The sequence below is a fragment of the Trichophyton rubrum genome, assembly GCF_000151425.1.
Source record: "Trichophyton rubrum CBS 118892 genomic scaffold supercont2.2, whole genome shotgun sequence".
Taxonomy (NCBI): Eukaryota; Fungi; Ascomycota; class Eurotiomycetes; order Onygenales; family Arthrodermataceae; genus Trichophyton; species Trichophyton rubrum.
Window position 1 is genome coordinate 2,513,626 of NW_003456427.1, and position 19,851 is coordinate 2,533,476.

Below are 19,851 nucleotides of genomic sequence, written 5' to 3' on the forward strand. Positions count from 1 at the left end.
CTTTTTTTATCGATTTCTTTGATTTGGATTTCTTTCTTTTTACAGGGAACAAGGAAGAAGAAGACGAACCGGCGGCGTGGCCAGGGATTGCAGAGAGATCCGCGATGCACCTCGCATGCACGACGGAGTCAAGGTCGAGCCAACAACAGGCGCGGGAAGAGGACTGATTCGGCACCGGCAGCGAGGGAATGCATGGATAAGAGGGATTGACCTAATGGCTCCAGTCTGTCTGCCTGACTTGGACGGACTATAAGGGGCAGATATCAGTGAGATGGCAGATGGAGTGTCGACAGGGAGCAGACGAACGGAATGAGTTGACAGGATGGTATGCATCTGGTACCCGATTGAGAGGGAGATGTGCATCTGCTGGCATCCTGTCTGGCTGGACCCTCCGCATGATACGAACTGCCGTGCCTGCTGCCTGCATGTTGACATAAAGATGACATGGCATGGCCAGCGGAGATCCAGATGCGTTGTCTCCCTCTTCTTGGTCTGGCCAGAGCCGTCAGTCGGAGTTGGTTGTCCCCCCAGTCCAGCCATTAGTTATCTGTACGCAGGCCATGGCTACCAGCAGTTGGCTAGCTGACGATCCTGGAAGCACTTGCGGCTAAAGGGGCCAAAACAAGGGGGTATCCTTTTACGGAGTAGCCAGTGCATAAAAGTGTTGGTTATCCTGCAGCGTTTGAAGGAGTAGTCTCGGGTTATCATCTACTTCAATGTTAGCTCTAGAAAGGACCACAATGATAGCATCTCTAAGGGTAGCCACAAAGACAAGGTCGTATGCAATCTCGTCAATATGCCGATTATCTCTCCCCTAGTAATCCTCTTAAGGTACGCTTTACAGCTGTGCATTTTCCACATATCAGACAGGTTTGACCAAGCTGCAGTAGAATTATTAGCATTAGAAACAGATACCGTGGTCGAGCTCGGGATACTTACATGCTGAGTAAATCAGCCGATAATTATGTGTCCATATTGTGGTCCTCTTGATGAATATTTGGGTGGATGGTTACTCCATATCAACCATCTATAAGATATATAGCCTGGTTGAAGAGCCACAACTGTCCAAGTAGGTATAAAGGAAAACATCCAGAGCATGTCCTGCTTATCCTCCTCCATGATTCTTCTCTAGCTATCAACTAACAGATCCTGGAAAAGCACAACTTCGCCATTCGAGGATGGATACGCCATATCTTTCCTCTGTTTGTGCAAAGGTGCGGAACAGTGACTCGATAACGCCGTAAAGATAGTCAAGCTGTGGCTCCTGTGAAAATATACGGCAAAGGGGACGGAGTAAGAACATCCATCTCTAGATACGGCGGTTGGAAGAACAAACGCTGCAAAAAGCTGCTCTGGCCCTTGTCAAAGATGGAGGATAGCTCACTGACCAACATACCAGCATATCTGCAGGCTGCGGGTATCAAAGGAGGGCTTCATTCACCAGGATAAACACTGTTAGTTGACAGAATTTCAAACCCAGCCGTGGAATCAACTTCTGGCACGATCATCAGCGAGAAGTACATTCGCTTTATGGTGAAGTTATGACCGTTTGGCGCCGGAAAGCTGCTCACCAGGAGCTGTACGCAGATATTTCGCAGCTACAAAGTCGACTTCATGCTCTTTACTACCGCCAATTCTCCCTGCTACGCCATATTAACATCACATATGGAGTAACTACATGGCGCCGGGAATGTTTCCGTCGATGGCGGCCTGCAGAGCAGATCAACGCATTCAGTCCTATATCCTAGATACAAGGCTAACCTGGTACGCAATTCGGCCGAGGAGAATCAAGATGTCAATGGCATAGATATTGTGTTTAGGCCTTGACACAGACCTGCGTGGCCGATATACCCCCAAAGCTATGTTTGTCGTCGTGCAACAATAGCGGTTCATATTGATGGAAGCAAGGGTACTGTGTTTTGAGGGCTGAAAAGGAGGGTGGCAGGCCTCACTTTTGTGTTTCCGATTGTGAGTAATTTCGCCCGAGATATTCCTAGTAACGCATATTAATCCTAGTAACATTCGCGGGGGCTAACTGTTTATACATAGGTATCCCCGTAAACCGGATCTTCAGCCCTCGTGTCGACTGCCGTATAGCTAATGGTTATCGTACGGGTGATGCGGCAAGAGTAGGAGCACTGCTTACCCTGTCATCTTACGGCTTTGGACGGAGGTAGAACCAAAGCCATATATAAGAACTGGCTGCGGCCACCCCGTACTCGCAGTTTCTACGATGCTACAGGCACGGTTGGTTGCTAGAAGATCTAGCTCTCCCTCTTCAATATGGCCAAATACGATTTTGTCATGCTGTGGATCTTGACACTGACAACCGCCATTGCGGCTGCCAGACCCATGGTTGTTGATAAAGGGCGGCAGATAACATACACTGGCTTGGACCGCAATGGAATAGAAGTGTTTTTGGGTATCCCTTTTGGCCATGATACGGGGGGCAAAAATCGTTTCAAACCACCAGTGGCCGTTGTTCCCCCACGCGGGAGCAATGTCAATGCTACTGTATACGGGCCAATTTGTCCCCAGGAGTTACGTGCTGGCTCGCAGGGCAAGCTGGTAATTTCTGAAAACTGCTTGAATCTCAATATCGGAAGGCCGAAGAACATGACCAGTCACGAGAAGTTGGCGGTTATGGTAACCATCTACGGCGGGGGTTACTGGGTAGGACATAATCAGGATCCGAGGTGGCACGCTGATAATATGGTCAAGGAGTCAGTGGCCAATGGTCGTCCAATCATCCACGTTGCAATGAACTATCGTCTAGGAGGTGAGTATACTCTCCTTCTCAACAAGCTAAAGAGACTCCTATTCTAAGGGCGATTACTAGTGTTCGGATTTGCTCAGACCACCGCCCTTAGATCTGAGAAATCAGAGAATGCAGCTCTGAGAGATCAACGATTGGCACTCGAATGGGTTCGGGACAACATTGCCGCCTTTGGGGGTGATCCGAAAAGGGTAACAATATTCGGACAGTCATCAGGAGGTATTCTTGCCCCTGATTCCACACACTTCTTTGACATCCACTCTAACTTAGCCAGGCGTATCCGTCGGCATGCAGATGTTGGCATATGGAGGAAAGCAGCCAGTTCCATACCAGCAGGGCATCTGTCAGAGTCAAGTACTTGAGCCCGGCATCACCGGCAATTTCACGAGCACAGCAATGGAGTTAGTGACGGACAAGGCAAATTGCACATCTGGAGACTTCAACTCGGAAGCGGCATTAGCATGTCTACGAGAATTGGATACTGAGACATTACTCGCAGCATCTATTGCTACATACCAAAACGGCGTTTCCCACAACATTGGGGATATATGGCTCCCCAGCGTCGATGGCGATTTTCTCCCTGATGCGCCGTCAGTACTGGTCGCTCAGCGGCGCTTTGCCCCGGTTACCACAATGATGGGATGGTGTGAGGATGATGTTACTCGATTTGTGTATCCAAATATAACAACGTCAAAGGGAGTAGCGGACTTCATTGCATCCTATGCGCCGGATGTATCTCGGAAAAATATCGATACTCTGCTGAAGTTGTATCCTACAGATGAGTTCCCTGAGAACAAAACTGCTGGATTATCCAGAGACTTCTATCGCACGGCCAGAATCTTCCGAGATATAGTGATGACATGCGAACCCTTCCTAGTTGGAGAGCATGCCGCTGCAGAAGGAGCTGATGCGTATTTCTTCGCCTGGAACCAAACTATAGCTCCAAGTGCACTGGGAGTGTTGCATGGAGCCGATTTGCCATACGTCTATGCCAACCTTTCTGCTTATATACCTCCTGGATCACCCATACGCCCAACCGCATCGGACTATGAATTATCACATAGAGCCACACGATCCTGGTCAACATTCGGCAGTACCAAAGAACCAAGTTTACCAGGCCATAATACCTTCAAAGGGTTTCGAAAAAGCTTCTCCAAACACAATGAGATACTAGTATTTGTTGCCGGTGGCCCCAACGAAGGGCTGTCGAATATTGACGACCATGGTCCGCATAGCGTCATAGGAGGACAGAAATTGAGAGAGAGATGTAACTTCATCAACTCTCCGGAAATGATTCATGAGTTACGATTCTAGACATGTTGCGTTTTCAACACTTTGGAAATAGCTTTATGCAATGAACCCCAGTCACTACTCTCCTTATCACAGTCCTTTGCTTGGATTACCGGAGGAGCGTAGAAGGAGGTTATAGTTGGCTTAGCAACTATAATGCACAATCGCATAGTCTAGGAAGTAGTTAGAATATCCTCAGAGGCTGGCACTAAAACAAATCCGAGAGTGCTTGGGCGGGTAATCCATAATACCACTCCATAGCCCTAGCAATTAGAGCATTCAAATGCATTGTCGCCTAAACTGCTTCGATCTCTATGAAGAGTAATGTGACTGGTACCATAGCCTCTGGTCCTTCTGTTAGCGCTTCACCTACCAATGCCTGATGGGCCTAGCTTGGCTAAAGCCGAGTGTCGATCGAGTGCGAATGCCCCTGATGACTTAATAACGGGGATTATCGTGGATCAAGAGGGTATACGATGAAAACAAAAGCCGTAGAACAAAGCCGGCTTAACCCCTTCATTTGCCTTCGCCGAGTCGGTCATCCGGGTGTACTTAAGTTGGGCAGACAACTGTCCACTCAGAGGATAGAGCCAGCGTAAAAGGCATATCATAAGATCGTCTCATCGGAATTATAACGGGTATCCATATTCCGCCTTCTGGCTGTCAATCGGCATAAGCAGTATAGTATCCATTCGTAGCAGCTGATAGCTATGATGCGCAGCCCATTCGGCCGCTAGAACGCAGCAGTTATATCCCGCGACGTTTGTGTCACACAGCACCCTTAGCAAAGCTGCCCACGCCACGATTAAGGAGCGTCCTTGCTTCTCCTCTCTTCTTCTCCTCTTTGATGTCTGATGTCTGTCAATCAGAATCAACCACCTTAGCCTCGCGGTGCCTGTTTTTAGAATCACGGTCACGTGATAATTTTCTAACGCTCTCAACCTGCTTCGAGCTTCAAACATAACAAGTCGACAGTTCGAGTCGATAACAGGCACCCAACAGCAAGCAAAGGAGGCGGATGTGCAGAGTCTCTATACACTGAAACGGACTGGGATTTCTTCTCTGTTTCTCTTGATTTTAATGCTGCGGTAGTTCAGCCTCGGCCCGGGCGAGTTGCCCTCATCTTTCTCCAATGAATCCCCATATATCCGTACCCCGGCAACATGCTGGGCCAGCGCAGTTCGGCGGTACCTCGCCGCAGAATAGGAACCCATTTATACGAATGCCGCAGGTTTTTGGCCGGTAAGGTGATGCTGTTTTACTCTGTGGGCTATCCGCATACTGATGCCTGCGGCATAGGTTGTTCAAAGTCTCACAGATGGACTTTGAGATGGCCATTTGGGAGATGACATCTCTTGTGATTGCACCTAAAAAGGTGTTTAAATCTATGTATTATCATGTTTGTAGCCCCATATCTTTATGGTCCTTCGGGAAAAGGAAGCTAAAGCTAACCAATTGACTGTTCTTAGAAACGTCAGTCTCCCCTCGCAACCCATCACATAGCTACTCACGGCCTAATACCTGTCTAGAAACGAAAAACACCTGGCATCGCCCCGATCCGTCATTCAGCTACCTCTTCTCCTTATTCCTATATTTAACCGGCCTAGCATGGGGCTTTGCCTATAAACCGTCTTTTCTCTCTATGAATGGCCTCGCCATAGCTTTCGTCTTTCTTCATTACCTCGGGGCTTCCCTCATTATTTCCACGATAATGTACTTCACTGTGGGCCGCATATTTGGTCCCAATGGTCCCGCTGCCACAATTAGTGAGTGGAGAGGGACACGGTCGTCCCTAGGTCGCATGAGACGGCGTGCACCTGCACAGGGACTTTTTGGGTTATCGGGGGATAAAGAGCACGTTGAATTTGGATATTGCTTCGATGTGAGCCCGCTTTTCAACCGCTGAAATCTAAACACCACGTTATTAACCACTTTCACATAGATATCCGCCCGCGCCTTTTTCACACTCTACCTCCATCTATACGTTCTACAATTTGTCCTCCTCCCTGTTCTCACTCGTGGTACAGGGACGTCCTCCAATCTTCTAGCTACTCTTCTAGGAAATACTCTATACCTCTCTGCGTTCTCATATTATACATATATATCCTTCCTCGGGTATAGCAACCTGCCGTTTTTGTATCATACAGAACTGATTCTGTTACCCATCGTTGTCATGGGCATTATGTGGTTTGTAAGTTTGTTCTTAGGATGGGGAATTGTTAGGCAAGGCGGTGCTGCGAGGTGGTTATTATTGTGGCCTTGATTTGGCAAAATTGATATGCCTCTAATATTGAAGAGAGCGTGGATGGCTTTTAGCTCCTGGCTTTTTACACCAAGAGCCGCTTGCTTCTAGCCTCAGAGAAGCTACTTTACGAGAGCTCTGGCATTTGATATACGGAATATGGATAGATCTTGTCTTTATGCATAATGCTCTTCTTCTTCGTTTCTTCGAATTGAATTTGTTAATATGTGTAGGAAATTTGTGATGCATGATCCGGCACAGCCGCCTCGCAGCTATAGTAAATAGTGACTCAGCCGCTCGGTGGTCATTGAATACGAGATTATTGTGTTGAGAGGTCCTATCTTGAGTATCACGATCACCGAGTTATCCCGATTGCTCCCGTTCCTACGTCATCAGTTTATATTTACAGCCGAGCATTGGAACATGAGCCTTGATGATGGCCGTTGGAAGGTAAGCTATTTAAATGACCCTAACCCGTACGCGACACATCGCCCGCTAGTTGCATACCCGACTTTGTGCTAAAGAACACAACAACCCACGCCCACCATACCCAACTACGACTTCCTCATGGACTTTTTTTCTCGGTACCGCCGGATTATTTACTCCCCACAGCCACTTACATCTTTCCATGAGACTCGCTCCGAGGCATTGATCAACCCCCATGGCCACACAATCGTTGAGGACTGCTTGATTGCGCGAGTCAAAGATGACACACTCGTGCAAAGTACATTGTTCCCCGGGAGAAAACTACCTCTAGGGCAACTAAGCGAGGAAGAACTACTGGCGAGATTCACTCGCGGGTTCTTTGGTGGAATCATATTTGCTGCCGAAAGATTCATCCTCGCATCTGGTGGGTGGAAGCTAATCGCAGTGCAAATCAAAGGCCAGTTTCCGCTAGAATTGCACCTCATCTTATGAAGTTCCATTAACGGGTATTATAGGCCTTACTCAACAGACTCCGTTATTTTCAGGTACACAACCGGCCAATTCCGGGTTACCACTGCCAAAGAACATATGGGATGTCACTGAAATCCCAAAGACAGCGCTGCTCCCCTTGGGTTCGATACTGTTTGGCGCATTTCAGGTGACACACTCGCATTTGGTCAATAAAACAAGGTTAAACCCTACTTCTGAAGGCTTAACAAAGATGGAATCCGCTGAGGAGAAATTTTCATATATCGACTTCGGTTTTGGGAATGGAAACTTTGCCGGCTGCCATAGACTGTCCGTTCACAGGAATGACTCTTCAAAGGGTATTGACTCTATTGCCAAAACTGCAGATGGTCGTGATGGTATGATAGAATTCCGCCTATCATGCTTCCACTGCAATCCAAGAGGGGAAAAATCGCGTCTCATAACAATGCTGTCAGGTTTTCATCAGATATATGCCAGGTTGCTTTTCACCGATGCACTGAGGCTTCTCTGCTAGTTTAGAGGTTATTCATATCCACAAACCCCAAGACTCAGCTATGCTCCAAGGTACTGCTGGCAATCTCTCCACTATTAGCGGTTTCTTCACTCGCTTGATACCCACTGTGTTTGAGCGAAGCAGGTATCGCATCATCTCCTCCATGTTGAACTCTGATCCACTGTATTAATATTTGAATATCATTCTGTAAAATTATAGTTATATGAGCACAGACCCATTCAAAACGATATATAATAATTGCAGTCCTCCTGAAACAGCAGACAAATATAATGGCGTCTCTGACTATATGGCATGATATGATCTGTCTTTAGTAGTTAGCTATGGGGCGCCACGCGGATTAACGGCAATGGGGCATGCATTTTATACGTAGTATTGCTGTTTCATAACAAGCGATTCTCCCTGACACTCCCACAAAACTGTACCTGACTAGTGATGCCCTTTGTTTATTTCAATTTATTTTAATCTCAGCGGGGAAGGAGCAGAAAGCGCGCCTTCTCGTCGAGGGAATTAATATACTTTGGGAAATTAAGCTTAAACCCGGAAGGACCGGCCCGTCCGCACGTGCCTTCTTTGTCTCGTGTTATTTATAAGGATCGACCTGAGGAAAGTGCGTCAGAGAAGGAAGGAGCGACCTCATTGTTGGTTATTTAGCCCGTAGTTTATATGAGCATCACAGTTTAATTTAAAAACAGTGATAGCTAAAAGATCTAGACAGCTCAACAATCAGTTAGCTAATATGCATAAATTATTACGAAGTACGATTATAGCATTGCAGGGAACCATTTCCAAGGAAGGACTTGTAAAGCAAATAATAAGCGAAGCCAGGCCCTAGTCAGCACAGCAGGGCATGAGCTATAAGTTTGTCATCATATAACAGGGAGCGGCAAAGCTGGAGTCCGTCCAAGAAAAACGAAAGAGCCGTTTCCACCCCGGTCAGGACCCGGATTATTACATCTCCACAGATCATCTCTATAACTGATTCACCACCCCCACTTCCTGATAAAAACCTTTGACCTTGTTGGTTTCATATGAGCCTGGAGAGAATGCAAATAAGTAATCCGTATGTACTTGTACGATGTCAAGCCGTCACCTGCAAGCCATCTACGGAGTACATATACGAATTATGGATCACCATCGCATGTGCGGCAAAAGACAGCTCCCTCGGAGATTTGGCCTCCACTGGTGTGATGTATCGATTTTGCGACTCAAGGCGGCAAACCCACCTTGCCAGCAGTGCATAAATCATACATGTGGAATAAATGAGTTTAACCGAAGTGAGCAGGCTAAGTTTGACAAAGATTCTGGGGGACCGCCGTGTGATCTGTCGAAATGCATGTGCCTGGCGTGTCCCGGATTGCTCGGAAGGCTGCAACTTTGGCTGTCTGACTGCAGCTTGGCATAAACCCAACTGACATTGATGCTGATCAAAGTGTCTCTTTAATTAAAGTGTAATCGTACGACCAGCCAACTATCCAGTTATGGGAGGGGAGTTGATGGCACAGCGGCCTCCCTGCGGTATAGAACTATCGAAGTTAAAGAAGTTATGCAACCATCAACTCAGAAAAGCCAGCCTGATACCCTAAGAGAGAGAATAAGTGCCATATAAATTAATCAATTTAATATTTCTTTGCGGAGTACTTTTTTTCCAGGGGTCTAATTTTCTAGTTGAGGAGGTATTCTAGGTCATCATCTTCAAATGCTCCTCTTCGAGCAACTAGTGGAGAGTTCGCCGTTATCGACGGGTAATCGTGAGCATCAAGACACGCTTTGCGGCTTCGAAGAACTGCTGGTCTGGTGCGGGTGGTCATCTCATCTTCATATTCGTTGATCGCTTCCTGCTGTGTCTTTGCGGGAGAGTGTGGCGACGATGTGAGGACAGGAATTAAGGCCTCTAGCAAGTTGGATACATCGAGGATACCGTGATTCCCTGCTTCACCACGAACTATAAGAGTGGCCATTAGCTCAGAATACTTGTGGCCACGGGAGGAAATAGACGGATACACTCACACATTGTCATCGCATGAGCAGAATCTCCGACTAGAGTTGCTGTGCCACCAAGATTGCTCCATGAGCCCTTCGGTGGGGTCGGCCAGTCTTCCAAGGAGATGATCTTCGGCTCTGTTTCTTCTGGGATACTCTGCACGACCTCACGGAACGGTTCTACCCATCCATCGGCCAGGGAGTGCATAAGTTTTATCTTATCGACGTTCTGGCATGGAATCTCTATGTTGTTAGAGCCATCCTTACGGTACGGCCAGCTAATCAATATCTGACATTCATATGTATCACGGTCCTCGCGGTCATTGTTAGTCGGGGTATCAAGGAATGAGAACCAGAAGAAGTTACTGGTAGCTGGGTCGCCGGCCTGCAAGAAAAACGGATCTAGGGCTCTCATCTTAAGGGCGACCCGCGAAGGCAATGCAGCGCTGACCCCGATGAGACGGACGGGGAGTTGATAGTTCTCTGACCTGGCTGGAGTTTCATTACCAGCCAGAGAACATAGCAATGAGCGGGTCTTTGATCGAGAGCCATCACATCCTACCAGCAGGGTTCCTTTAGCACTGGAATTATCTGAAAACTGGCAGCGTACTGCTGTTTCTGATATCTGGCTGATACTAGAGATAGATTTGTTCCACTGACAAGCATTTAGCAGTGTCTCTAAATCTTATAGATTGAAAAAAATTGCCTTGACTTACCTGAACATCAATTCCATCCATCAACAACCTACGCAGCCGCTCCCTCGACACCCTCAGTCGCTTTGCTGGAGGAACTTTCCACTTAGTCTCTCCGGTCCTAAGGTCAAACAGAAGGAAGTTCCCATTCTCTCCTCTTGCAACCGCGTCTGGGTCGACGTAAGTCTCTGGCAACCGATCGACCAGATGCTGTGGTAAAAGCCGAAGGAACGCATCAAGAGACCAGTGTATCGTCAGCCCCCAGCCTTTGCCACGGTGCAGAGGGTCGGGATCTCGCTCATAGACGGCGAAGGACACTCCGTGTTTACGCAATGTCTGAGCGAGAACGAGACCTGTGATACCTGCGCCTATGATCAGGACATGAGGCGGCGTGGACGTGGACCCCATCTTTAGCCGGCCTTTTGCTTCTCGAAACCCGCCGATGTTTTTCTTTTTAGTTATGTTCGTAGACAGTCAACTGTTTATGCTCCACGGAAGCTCTGATACAGGCCTGGAGATGATATCCGGCAGCGATATATGATGTTTGTGGGAATATGAAGCGACCGGGTGGAGAGCAGCCGCTCTTGATGAAATGACGGGCTGTCCGAGTGAGCAATGGAGCAAAGAGGTCCGAACGGCGACTGGGATGCCGGCTGTAACGGAGGATCCAGCGTGTGTAGCTAGCTTGACTCCTCCTCGTACAGGGATGAACCCCCGGGTAAAACTTATGCCCTCTAGGTAAAAGGGCCGGGGAGATCGCTCTCGGCTCGCACCCGGCAGTTCCTGGCCTGAACTATGAGGTTATCATAGTTGAAACGGGCGGCGTTCGATATTTTTCATTTTCTATGGCGGTCTTCGTGCTCCCTGCGAGCTGGGTATATATGCTGTGCCTTGTCTTTGACACGGCCATCTTGCTGCACCTCGTAAGAAGCACAGAGTGAATTTGCGACCATGGCTAGATACAGCATTGCAGAGAATGCTATTAATACGACCTTTCTTCTTGTTTGTCTTAGTAGCTGGTTGTTTAGCTGGTGGAGATGGTGAGATGATTTTGAGTCACAGATATTTCGTTTAGGGGTTGGTGTCTATTAAGTAACAAACTAGTCAACTAACTACCACGTAGTTAACCACGGAGTTCTTTGACGAGAAGAAAACTAAAATAGTGACCCAGATGGTTGCACTTTTGGTAGCGCTCGTGATTGAACAGCAAGAGAGAGAAAACAATAGTATATACAGGGTATATCGAGGTATAAAAACGTGTATGAAAGTACTAATATCGTGAGAAAGAGAAGGACATTGCTGCCATGACCGGACATAATAAAACGTTCTAGAAACCAAGGCCCGAACACCTTTTAAAGATACCCATTTTTTCTCCCTATTCGCGAAAATGAAGCATGGAGACAGAAGAGCAAGCTTAAACAAGCTCAATGAAGCCAACTTTGTTCAGGGCCCGGCCGGTTGTCCGTCCGGGTGATCTCCACCTGGACAGTCTTCGTTATATGGCCAGGATTGGAGAGGTGTACATGGCTCTGTGATCCGTTTCCGTTGCAGGATTCCATGTCTTCTCGCTGGATGGGCCGCCCTTGGCTGTCCACCGGGAGAATCGCCTCTAGAGAGCTGAAACTGCCCGACTTGACTAGAGTGTTGTTGCCAGTCGGGATGGTTTGGGATCGCATGGTCGATGAGTGCAGGCCGACGGATTTGAGCTTGACTGAAGTGCCGGCGCTGCGGCCGTCGGAGGTACTGTGAGGATACTGCATGGGACCGCTCTTGGATGATCGGCCTCGCATGAAGGTGATTAGTGGTATGAGAGTGGGCAGACAGGTTATGGCGATCTGGTTAGTTGTAACAGAACTATGTTAGCCTCTTCTGTGTCTGGCAATCTGGCAAGCCGTCGTATTCGTGTTTGACTTACTCCGACGTTCAGCTCGATGGTTCCCCAGAGGATAAGCATGGTAGAGTTTCCGTCCTTTGCGATTATCTCAATCTGTACCACTCGCATAATCGAGCAGGCTGTGGTGAACAGGCCAAGCAGGAAGACGGCCATCAGCCCCAGTTTACGCGGCGTGCTGATGCGTACTTTCAGCCATAGCGGGATGGGGGTAAGGAAGACAATCAAATCACAGAAGATTGATACTCCCGCAAGAGGGTAGAAGACAGCAGGATTTGGCAGACACTTTCCCGGTGTCAATGGCCGCCATGACTTGTGCACGGGTGAGCACTGGAAGAAGAGAACGAGAGTCCCGGCAACATGGGATAAGACGGTGAATATCATAATGCCCCAAACGACGTGGCGGTAGGACTTTTCTGAACTATGGCGGATGATGCGTAGATATGCGATACACAGGGCCACTTTGAAGCCGGTGATGCCAGCCATGTAGAACGGGCGGCCAGCGAAGTTGACCTACATGAGCAAACAATCAGTTGTGGATGCTTATAGTCATCTCATGTGGTAAATATCATTACTTACGGTAGCATATGTATTCAGACTCGCCTTTGGACGTAGTTTGAGAGGAAGACCGAGACCTAGCCGGGACTGAGTTATGCACAACGCACTGTAGATGATCCCGCATACCTAAAGGACTCGATATCAGCAAGGGTAAGATAAATGGAGGGGGAATATCTGTATAACTATACATATAGCTGCATAGTTATATAGATACATACCGCCGAGGACACAATGACAGCATCATCAACGCCAAAGCTCTTCTTCCACACAGCACGAACCCAGATCCGGAGACAGACCACCACGGTCATGACAAAGGTGAGAGAAATGCATACCGCGAGGATGGTTGGATACTGCGAAATCGCATTGACCTCCGGTGAGACATAGTACACCCACTGCTGCATCAGGCCGGCCTTTCTGTTGGTAGCACCAGACACCGTCTTTCTTCAGTGTCTTCTTTGTCTTTGGAGGAGAAGTAGGGAGAATATCAAGACGTATATTCTTCGCAGGTATATATATCTCAGAAGGATGTATGCCTAGTGGCAGAGCAGAATAGATCCAGGGACTGACTCTAGAACAATCAAAGTGGAAAAGGAACGACCATCATGGCGGGCGCGGGACCTGCAGGCCGTCATATTTGTACTTGATCAATCCATGCCCTGTAATGCTGCCTTGAGGGCCTTTGGGGGTCCGCAGGAAAAAGCAAACCAGATGCATAAATAGGCATCTGGTTTGATGAAGCTTTGGGAGAGCTCATCGAGCGGCCGGGATAGGGGATGTTCAGAAGAAACTGTGCAGATTGCAAACGAGCCTGGGTGCGACCCCATCCGCGAATCACACTGGAAATTGTTCGATAGGCTGACTTAGTGAATTCTCGTTGTCAGTTGCTATGTTTTTTCTTCTTCTCATTTCTCTGCCTGCTTGCTTTTTCTTCTCCAACTGCAAAAGCTGGACCTCTCTGGAGTCTTGATGCGACCTCCATACGAGGCGATCCCCATGTCAATCGTGTCCTAAAAATGGAGTCGATCAGCAAGAAAGTCGTTCTTTTCCTCAGGCATCAAGTCGTGCATCAGTGTTACTTTCGCTTATAAGACATCAAGCACTTCGACTTAACTCTAGGGAGCACTCCGTAAATACTACTCCATAACTCCATAGGATGAGGGCGTTTGATATCCATAGCTACGGCGGACTAAATGGACCATCGGGTCAAAATTCATTATAAAACCAACTTACATAAAAACACGCAGAAAAGTGGTTTTCTGATTATATAATTAAGAAGTAAAGAGATATTATTGGATAATAATATAGAACTTAATTACTAAATAGAACTCCCTATATTTTATTTTACTTACCTAAGCACCTTTTTCCTTAAGGGCACGTCCTTTCTTCTTCTTTAGCCCACGGCCTGTCTCCTCCCTAAGCTAACTCCCTAGTCTAGATACTCTCTCTCAAGCCTACCCCTCTAAGCCTTCCCGCTAAGCCAGCGAGACTTAAGTAAGAGAAGCCTCTAGTAAGAGAAGCCGAGAGAAGATATCGGGAGAATAGGCTTAGAAAGGAGTAGACTTAGGGGAGGAGGTAGGTATAGCGGGAAGGCTTAGGGAGAAGCTAGGCCGTGGGCCAAAGAAGAAGGAAGAGTGTGCCTTTAAGAAAAAGGTGCTTAGATAAGGTATATAAAGTATTTATCTATATAAGAAGGTTTTATTTAAAATATCTCGATTATCATTGGCTACGTGGAATTATCTCTTACAAGGCAAAAACGAATTCTGACCCGATGGTCCATTCAGTCCGCCGTACTAGCGTCGGTATTACGGAAACACTCCGCCGGCCAGAAGAATGTAACACATTGTCGAACGACTGAGAGTATGACTACTCCGTATGGAGTATAGACGGAGGAGAAGATAAACGGCCGGACAGAAACAATTGGCCTCTCCGTGCTAAGCGAGCACATGCAGCAGTAGCAGCGCAAGGAGATCTTCATCCTTGACCAGATAACTGTGGCCAGATATCAATTGATATTCAGCATAATAACTATACCCAGTTATACTTCAAAAAAAGCACGAGTGTCGGTATCTGCGGAAGAGGTCCAAGGCCTGTTTACCAAGAACGCCGTCACAAAAAGGCGGACTTGGACTAGAGCATGAGGCGGCCTTCCATCGTATTCCGACGAAGAGTCTGATGGGCCCCTTGGAATTGCTTTCTGACCAGTAACTAAGTAGAGCAAGGACCGAGTCTGTCCTGGTCCCTGGGACACTCTAAACCCACATGTGCAGGCCTGAAGGGGGACGACGGTCCGGACAAGCATGGATAGATGCGAGTCAAAGTTCTCTCTTGACGGGAAGGGGGGGCGTTTAGTGGCCCCTGGGGATCTTCCCTGGGGCCTCTTCTTGGTGAGCCTCTATAGGCATGCTTAAATGCAACTTTTATAGCCATGGCTTGCTTGGGAGGCAGGGATGATGGGAGCCAGTGAGCATCGTTCCAGTGGCAAGCAGGGGATCCTTCGGGGGACGCTAGAATTGCGCTGGGCCTTCCTCCTTGCTACTCTTCTTCGTCTACGTCTTGTCGAGATGCTACCCTGCCCCCTCTAACGGAAGTCTGTCCAGAATGTATGCATATTTTAGCAGTCCTAGCAGTCCTAGCGGTCCAGGGGGGGGAGACGGGTGGTCCATGGTGGCCTGTCCTATCATCTGCCGGGTCGGACGCCGTGCACGCCAGATAACGCCAGGGATGGGCGATAAAGATACGGGAAATTTCAGTGCGTCCGGAGCGTCTGTCCCTCTCACAAGTCTTTTTGAAACCTGCATGTCGTCTGGTCTCTGTGGTGCCGTTTGTTGACCTGATAACTAGTTAGCTGCAGGACGGTATCCATACTCCGGGAGGTAGCTGGAGGCGCCGCGCAGGACGAACAGAGGAAGTAGAAAAAAGAAAAACAAAACCACGTTTATGGCCGTCTGGATCTTCTTTAATTTCTTTCGGTTTCTTTTTTCCTTGCAAATTTCCATCTCCGAGTCCTGCAACTCCCCTGGTTGTTGTTGCTGTTGCTGCTGGTTGCTGCTGTGTTGATACCGCGAGCCAGCGCTTCAAGATGGCCTCTGAAGACTCCGAAAAGTCGCCCGTCGAGCAGAAGACGGGGCTGGACAAGGAGATGCCGGTCACTTCCGGCGCATCTCGAGATCTCGACCAGGCGTATCGCTTCTTGCAGCAGTATGGGGAGTCCGGGGAGAGTGCGCAGGCCAGCGCTGCTGAGCTGAAGCGCATCCGCTGGAAGGTCGACCTCTACATCATCCCGATCATGTTTGTCTGCTACACCATGCAGTTCATCGACAAGGTCTCGCTCAATGTGAGTTCATCTTCTTGTTTCTTCATTTCGTGTAGATGCGTTGTCGCAGAGATTAAAGGATGTCTTCTATAACTTAGTACGCAGCTGTTATGGGCCTCAACAAGGACCTCAAGCTCAAGGGGAACAACTTCTCAAACGCCGCCACGGCCTTCTTCATCGCATACCTCATCGCCGAAGTCCCAACCGGTAGGCCCCCTGTAACTGTGGAGTGCTATGATGTGACTGATCATGTCCGATGCTAATTTATGTCTGTAGGATACATTTTGAACAAGATATCTGCGCCCAAATGGCTGGCGCTCAACGTCACGCTCTGGGGCATATCAACCGCCTGCACAGCGGCTGCCCGGGACTACAAGACCCTGCTCGCGGCTCGCATCTTCTTGGGCATCTTCGAGGCTGCCATTGCGCCCTGTCTGGTGCTCATCAGCAGCCAGTGGTACACCAAGTCCGAGCAGGCGCCGCGATTCTGCATCTGGTACTCGGGCCTGGGCCTGGGACAGATCATCGGCGGCCTCGTCTCGTTCGGCTTCCAGCATGTCAAGAACCCCGATTTCACCGGCTGGAAGGCCATGTTTGTCGTCCTGGGCGCTGTCACTTGCGTGGCCGGCATCGCGACCTACTTTATCATTCCAGACAGCCCCATGAAGGCGCGCTTCTTGACCGAAAAGGAGAAGGCCGCCCTGCTCAAGCATGTCTCCTGCAACCAGACCGGAGTCATCAACACCAGCTTCAAGATGGCCCATATCATTGAGACGCTTCTCGACGTCCAGATCTGGTTCATGACCATCATCACTACCTTGGTAGGTTGGCATACTCCATCGTTCATGCATGTGTCGTGTGTTAATCAAAATATTATTGTAGATCTCCGTATCGAGCGGAGTGGTGACGACCTACTCGGCCACCCTGATCAAGAGCTTCGGCTACTCTGCTCCTAGATCTGCCCTGCTCAACATGCCCAGCGGTGCCGTATCCATCATCAGCACTGTCGTCATCGGCTTCGCAATCCGCTACAAGTTGTACCGCTCCGTTGGCATTGTAGCCTGCTGCATCCCTGGAATTATCGGCGGTGCTTTGCTTTCCTTTGCGCCAGAGCACAACCAAGGAGCTCTCTTGGCTGGCATCTACCTCGTCAACTCCATTGTTCCAACCCTCATTGTCATCTACCAGTGGCTGGCCTCCAATGTTGCTGGCAGCACCAAGCGTTCTGTCAGCGCTGCCCTGGTCACCGCGAGTTTCAGCATCGGGAATATCATTGGGCCCCAGACCTTCCAGGCAAAGGATGCCCCTCGCTACATCCCAGCCAAGATCGCCGTCCTGGCTACTCAGGCCTGTGGAGCTGTGCTCGCAGCCTGCCTGCTGGGCTACTACATCTGGGAGAACAAGCGGAGGGACCGGGTTGCGGCGCAGAACTCCCAGGCCCTGCCCGTCTCGGAGGATACCACTCTGTCCCAGACCACGTCCGCCGAGCAGAAAAAATGGGACAACCTGACTGACAAGGAGAACTTGACTTTCAGATACGTCTACTAGGAGGGATTTCTACATCTAACAAATTACAGGTATCTATCCTTTTTATGGTTGTTTCATTTCGCCCTTATTCGTATCAGTTGTCCTTCAATGCGCCAAAAGAACCATTTATTGTATATATTTATTCCCTGGAGACTTCAGCTTAATCTCCTTTCTTTTCTCGCATGATTGACTCCCAGACTGTCAGAATCGATGAAGAAGAGAAGAGTACATAGTCTTGACCGTATAAAAATAGAGATATAAGCTATCTTTGCTTGCTGCGACCCCTTGAGAAAATACGAGCACCAACACGAAGACCCAGCAACACGCAATTAAGACTAATTGATAGCGTTACTTATGTGCATCAATGGTCTCTATGCAAATGTTGTTATTCTTACACTTAAACTATACGACGTCGTAGAGTATCATCAGATCCGTACGAGGCGGACGCTCGTGTTGCGGATATTTCGACCTTCAAGGCGCTAAGTCGGATGCAATTACACACCTACCGCGGGCATTTACGTAAAGGACGAGCAAACGGCGAGCAGAGATTTTGCCGTTTGCTTGAAAAATCAAAGGTATGCGCATCAGGAAAGGGACGGGAGGGGAGGTTATGGGTGTATACGAAGGCTCAATGCGGCCGTACCTGGATGATCCCTGGAGCCTCAGGCCAGGGGGAAACTCGAGGCCTTGGAACATGCATACAATCATTGTTGTGGAATTGATATAGCCTATATGGTGTGCATATTGTGGCTTGCAAAAGATACCATGTCCCAAGCAGTCCGTTATATGAAGGAGAAAAGTGAAAGAGAGAGAGAGAGAGACCAAATTCAAACCACGATGCGAGTCCATCATGATACCAGTCCGGTTATGAACCAGTAGAAGAAAAGGGGAAGCGGGAAAAAGCAGAACATGCCGTGCTGTCACCAAAATGGGAAAATGGATGGCTATGTTGAAGAAATAAAGAGAGGTTTATTTGCTTTTCCCCTTCTTCTTACTAGCTGCTGGTCCCAAAGCAGCAGCTCTCAGCTTGGCCTCTCTGGCTTCTCGTTCCTTAGCCTTCTCACGCTCTCGTTCTTCACGCTCTTCTTTCTCGGCCTCTTTACGGGCCCTCTCGGCTTCACGACGCTCACGAACGATGGCCAGACGAGCCAGGTCGGCACGAGCCTCGTCTGTCTTGCCCTCGGAGTGTAGCTTCAGATATCTCTCTCGAGCCTGCTGGGCCTGCAGAGCCTCTCGTTCACGGCGAGAAAGCTGTGAGACATCTGTTTTCTTTGCGGCCGAGGCGGCCCCGTCGGCTGGGGCGGTTGCTGCCTTCGCCGCCTGGTTACGGGCTTTGGCAGTGTGGTTTGGGTTGGCTGGCATGTCATCGTCCTCCTCGTCTTCTTCACTGTCACTCGGAGGCAGGTCTCCTGGCTCGGCTGCCACTTGTCGCTTCTTACGAATGGCAGCCTCTTTTCTGGCTTTGGCGGCGGCTTTACGCTGCTCACGAGTCATTTCTTCCTTAGCAGGGCCCTCATCTTCGTCCTCCTCGGACTCCTCCTCTGACTCTTCCTCTTCTTCTTCCTCCTCTGAGGACTCTACCTCCTTGTCCTCCTGTTATACGTCAGCACACCAATCTTGTACCTGGAAGCTTGCGTATAATAGATATCACTAACCCTCCACATGCCTATCGGGTCTCCATTCTTATCCAGTGGCTGCAGGTCTCGGCTGAAATGCTTGCCCCCTAGCGTCAACAACTAGAATATTAGCATCCGTATCTTATATATATATGCGATAAAAAGGACAGGCAGACCTACCTCCTCTCGTCGGCTTGCTGAACTTCCCTCCACGTCCGCGAGGCGCCATGATTACGCGTGGGTTGTATGTGTAAGATAGGCGGGGGTAGTTAGGTCGATTATACTTGACTAGTCGTTGTAGTTCAACGATCCAGGGCCGAACGCAGAGTAAAACAACCACCACCGACGCTGTCAGCAACAGAACAGGCTCGACAGAAAGGAGAGAACGAGCAAGACGAAAGAAAAGACGACGACAAAGCAGCAAAACTTCAACCAAAGAAACAACCACGAAAATATCGTGATCAAAATATAATATAAATCGAGTCACGTTTTTTCTTTCTTTCTTTTCTTTTTGACGTTTTTTTGGAGGGGGCATCA

General features: G+C 48.7%; 6 protein-coding genes across 9 annotated transcripts; 3 read left to right on the forward strand and 3 right to left on the reverse strand.

Moving 5' to 3' along the window:
• Window positions 1-3,064: 3,064 nt before the first annotated feature.
• On the forward strand, window positions 3,065-4,090 carry TERG_02538 (uncharacterized protein; the record flags this gene model as incomplete). The annotated part of the gene is made up of 1 exon (XM_003237780.2): window positions 3,065-4,090. The coding sequence occupies one exon, from the start codon at window positions 3,065-3,067 to the stop codon at window positions 4,088-4,090; it is 1,026 nt and encodes a 341-aa protein (XP_003237828.2).
• A 1,108-nt stretch (window positions 4,091-5,198) lies between these two features.
• Window positions 5,199-7,737, forward strand: TERG_11862 (uncharacterized protein; the record flags this gene model as incomplete). Its single annotated transcript, XM_047750908.1, has 7 exons — window positions 5,199-5,308; window positions 5,366-5,465; window positions 5,536-5,539; window positions 5,596-5,948; window positions 6,009-6,257; window positions 6,921-7,158; window positions 7,250-7,737. The coding sequence occupies 7 exons, from the start codon at window positions 5,199-5,201 to the stop codon at window positions 7,735-7,737; spliced, it is 1,542 nt and encodes a 513-aa protein (XP_047605683.1).
• Window positions 7,738-9,398: 1,661 nt separating this feature from the next.
• TERG_02541 (uncharacterized protein) lies at window positions 9,399-10,817 on the reverse strand (the record flags this gene model as incomplete). Of its 2 annotated transcripts, XM_003237783.1 has the most annotated exons (3): window positions 9,399-9,679; window positions 9,745-10,372; window positions 10,434-10,817. In XM_003237783.1, 3 exons carry the CDS (start codon window positions 10,815-10,817, stop codon window positions 9,399-9,401), a joined length of 1,293 nt encoding a protein of 430 aa, XP_003237831.1. The 2 variants fall into 2 exon arrangements, with proteins under 2 accessions (XP_003237831.1, XP_047605684.1); XM_047749432.1 differs by lacking the exon at window positions 9,399-9,679 and having other exon boundaries at window positions 9,695-10,372.
• A 415-nt stretch (window positions 10,818-11,232) lies between these two features.
• On the reverse strand, window positions 11,233-13,468 carry TERG_02542 (uncharacterized protein). Of its 2 annotated transcripts, XM_047749433.1 has the most exons (3): window positions 13,077-13,468; window positions 12,325-12,984; window positions 11,233-12,244 (listed from the first exon to the last, which is right to left on the reverse strand). In XM_047749433.1, exons 2-3 carry the CDS (start codon window positions 12,784-12,786, stop codon window positions 11,834-11,836), a joined length of 873 nt encoding a protein of 290 aa, XP_047605685.1. In that variant the 5' UTR covers window positions 12,787-12,984; window positions 13,077-13,468; the 3' UTR covers window positions 11,233-11,833. The 2 variants fall into 2 exon arrangements, with proteins under 2 accessions (XP_047605685.1, XP_047603900.1); XM_047747930.1 differs by having other exon boundaries at window positions 12,325-13,468.
• Window positions 13,469-15,666: 2,198 nt separating this feature from the next.
• Window positions 15,667-18,219, forward strand: TERG_02543 (uncharacterized protein). 2 transcript variants are annotated; one of them, XM_003237785.2, is made up of 4 exons: window positions 15,667-16,192; window positions 16,270-16,378; window positions 16,448-16,992; window positions 17,054-18,219. In XM_003237785.2, exons 1-4 carry the CDS (start codon window positions 15,938-15,940, stop codon window positions 17,717-17,719), a joined length of 1,575 nt encoding a protein of 524 aa, XP_003237833.1. In that variant the 5' UTR covers window positions 15,667-15,937; the 3' UTR covers window positions 17,720-18,219. The 2 variants fall into 2 exon arrangements, with proteins under 2 accessions (XP_003237833.1, XP_047605686.1); XM_047749434.1 differs by having other exon boundaries at window positions 15,667-16,378.
• Window positions 18,220-18,260: 41 nt separating this feature from the next.
• On the reverse strand, window positions 18,261-19,851 carry TERG_02544 (uncharacterized protein; the record flags this gene model as incomplete). The annotated part of the gene is made up of 3 exons (XM_003237786.2): window positions 18,261-19,291; window positions 19,354-19,421; window positions 19,495-19,851. Coding segments are annotated over 3 exons (1,049 nt in total), but the record flags the coding sequence as incomplete, so codon positions are not given.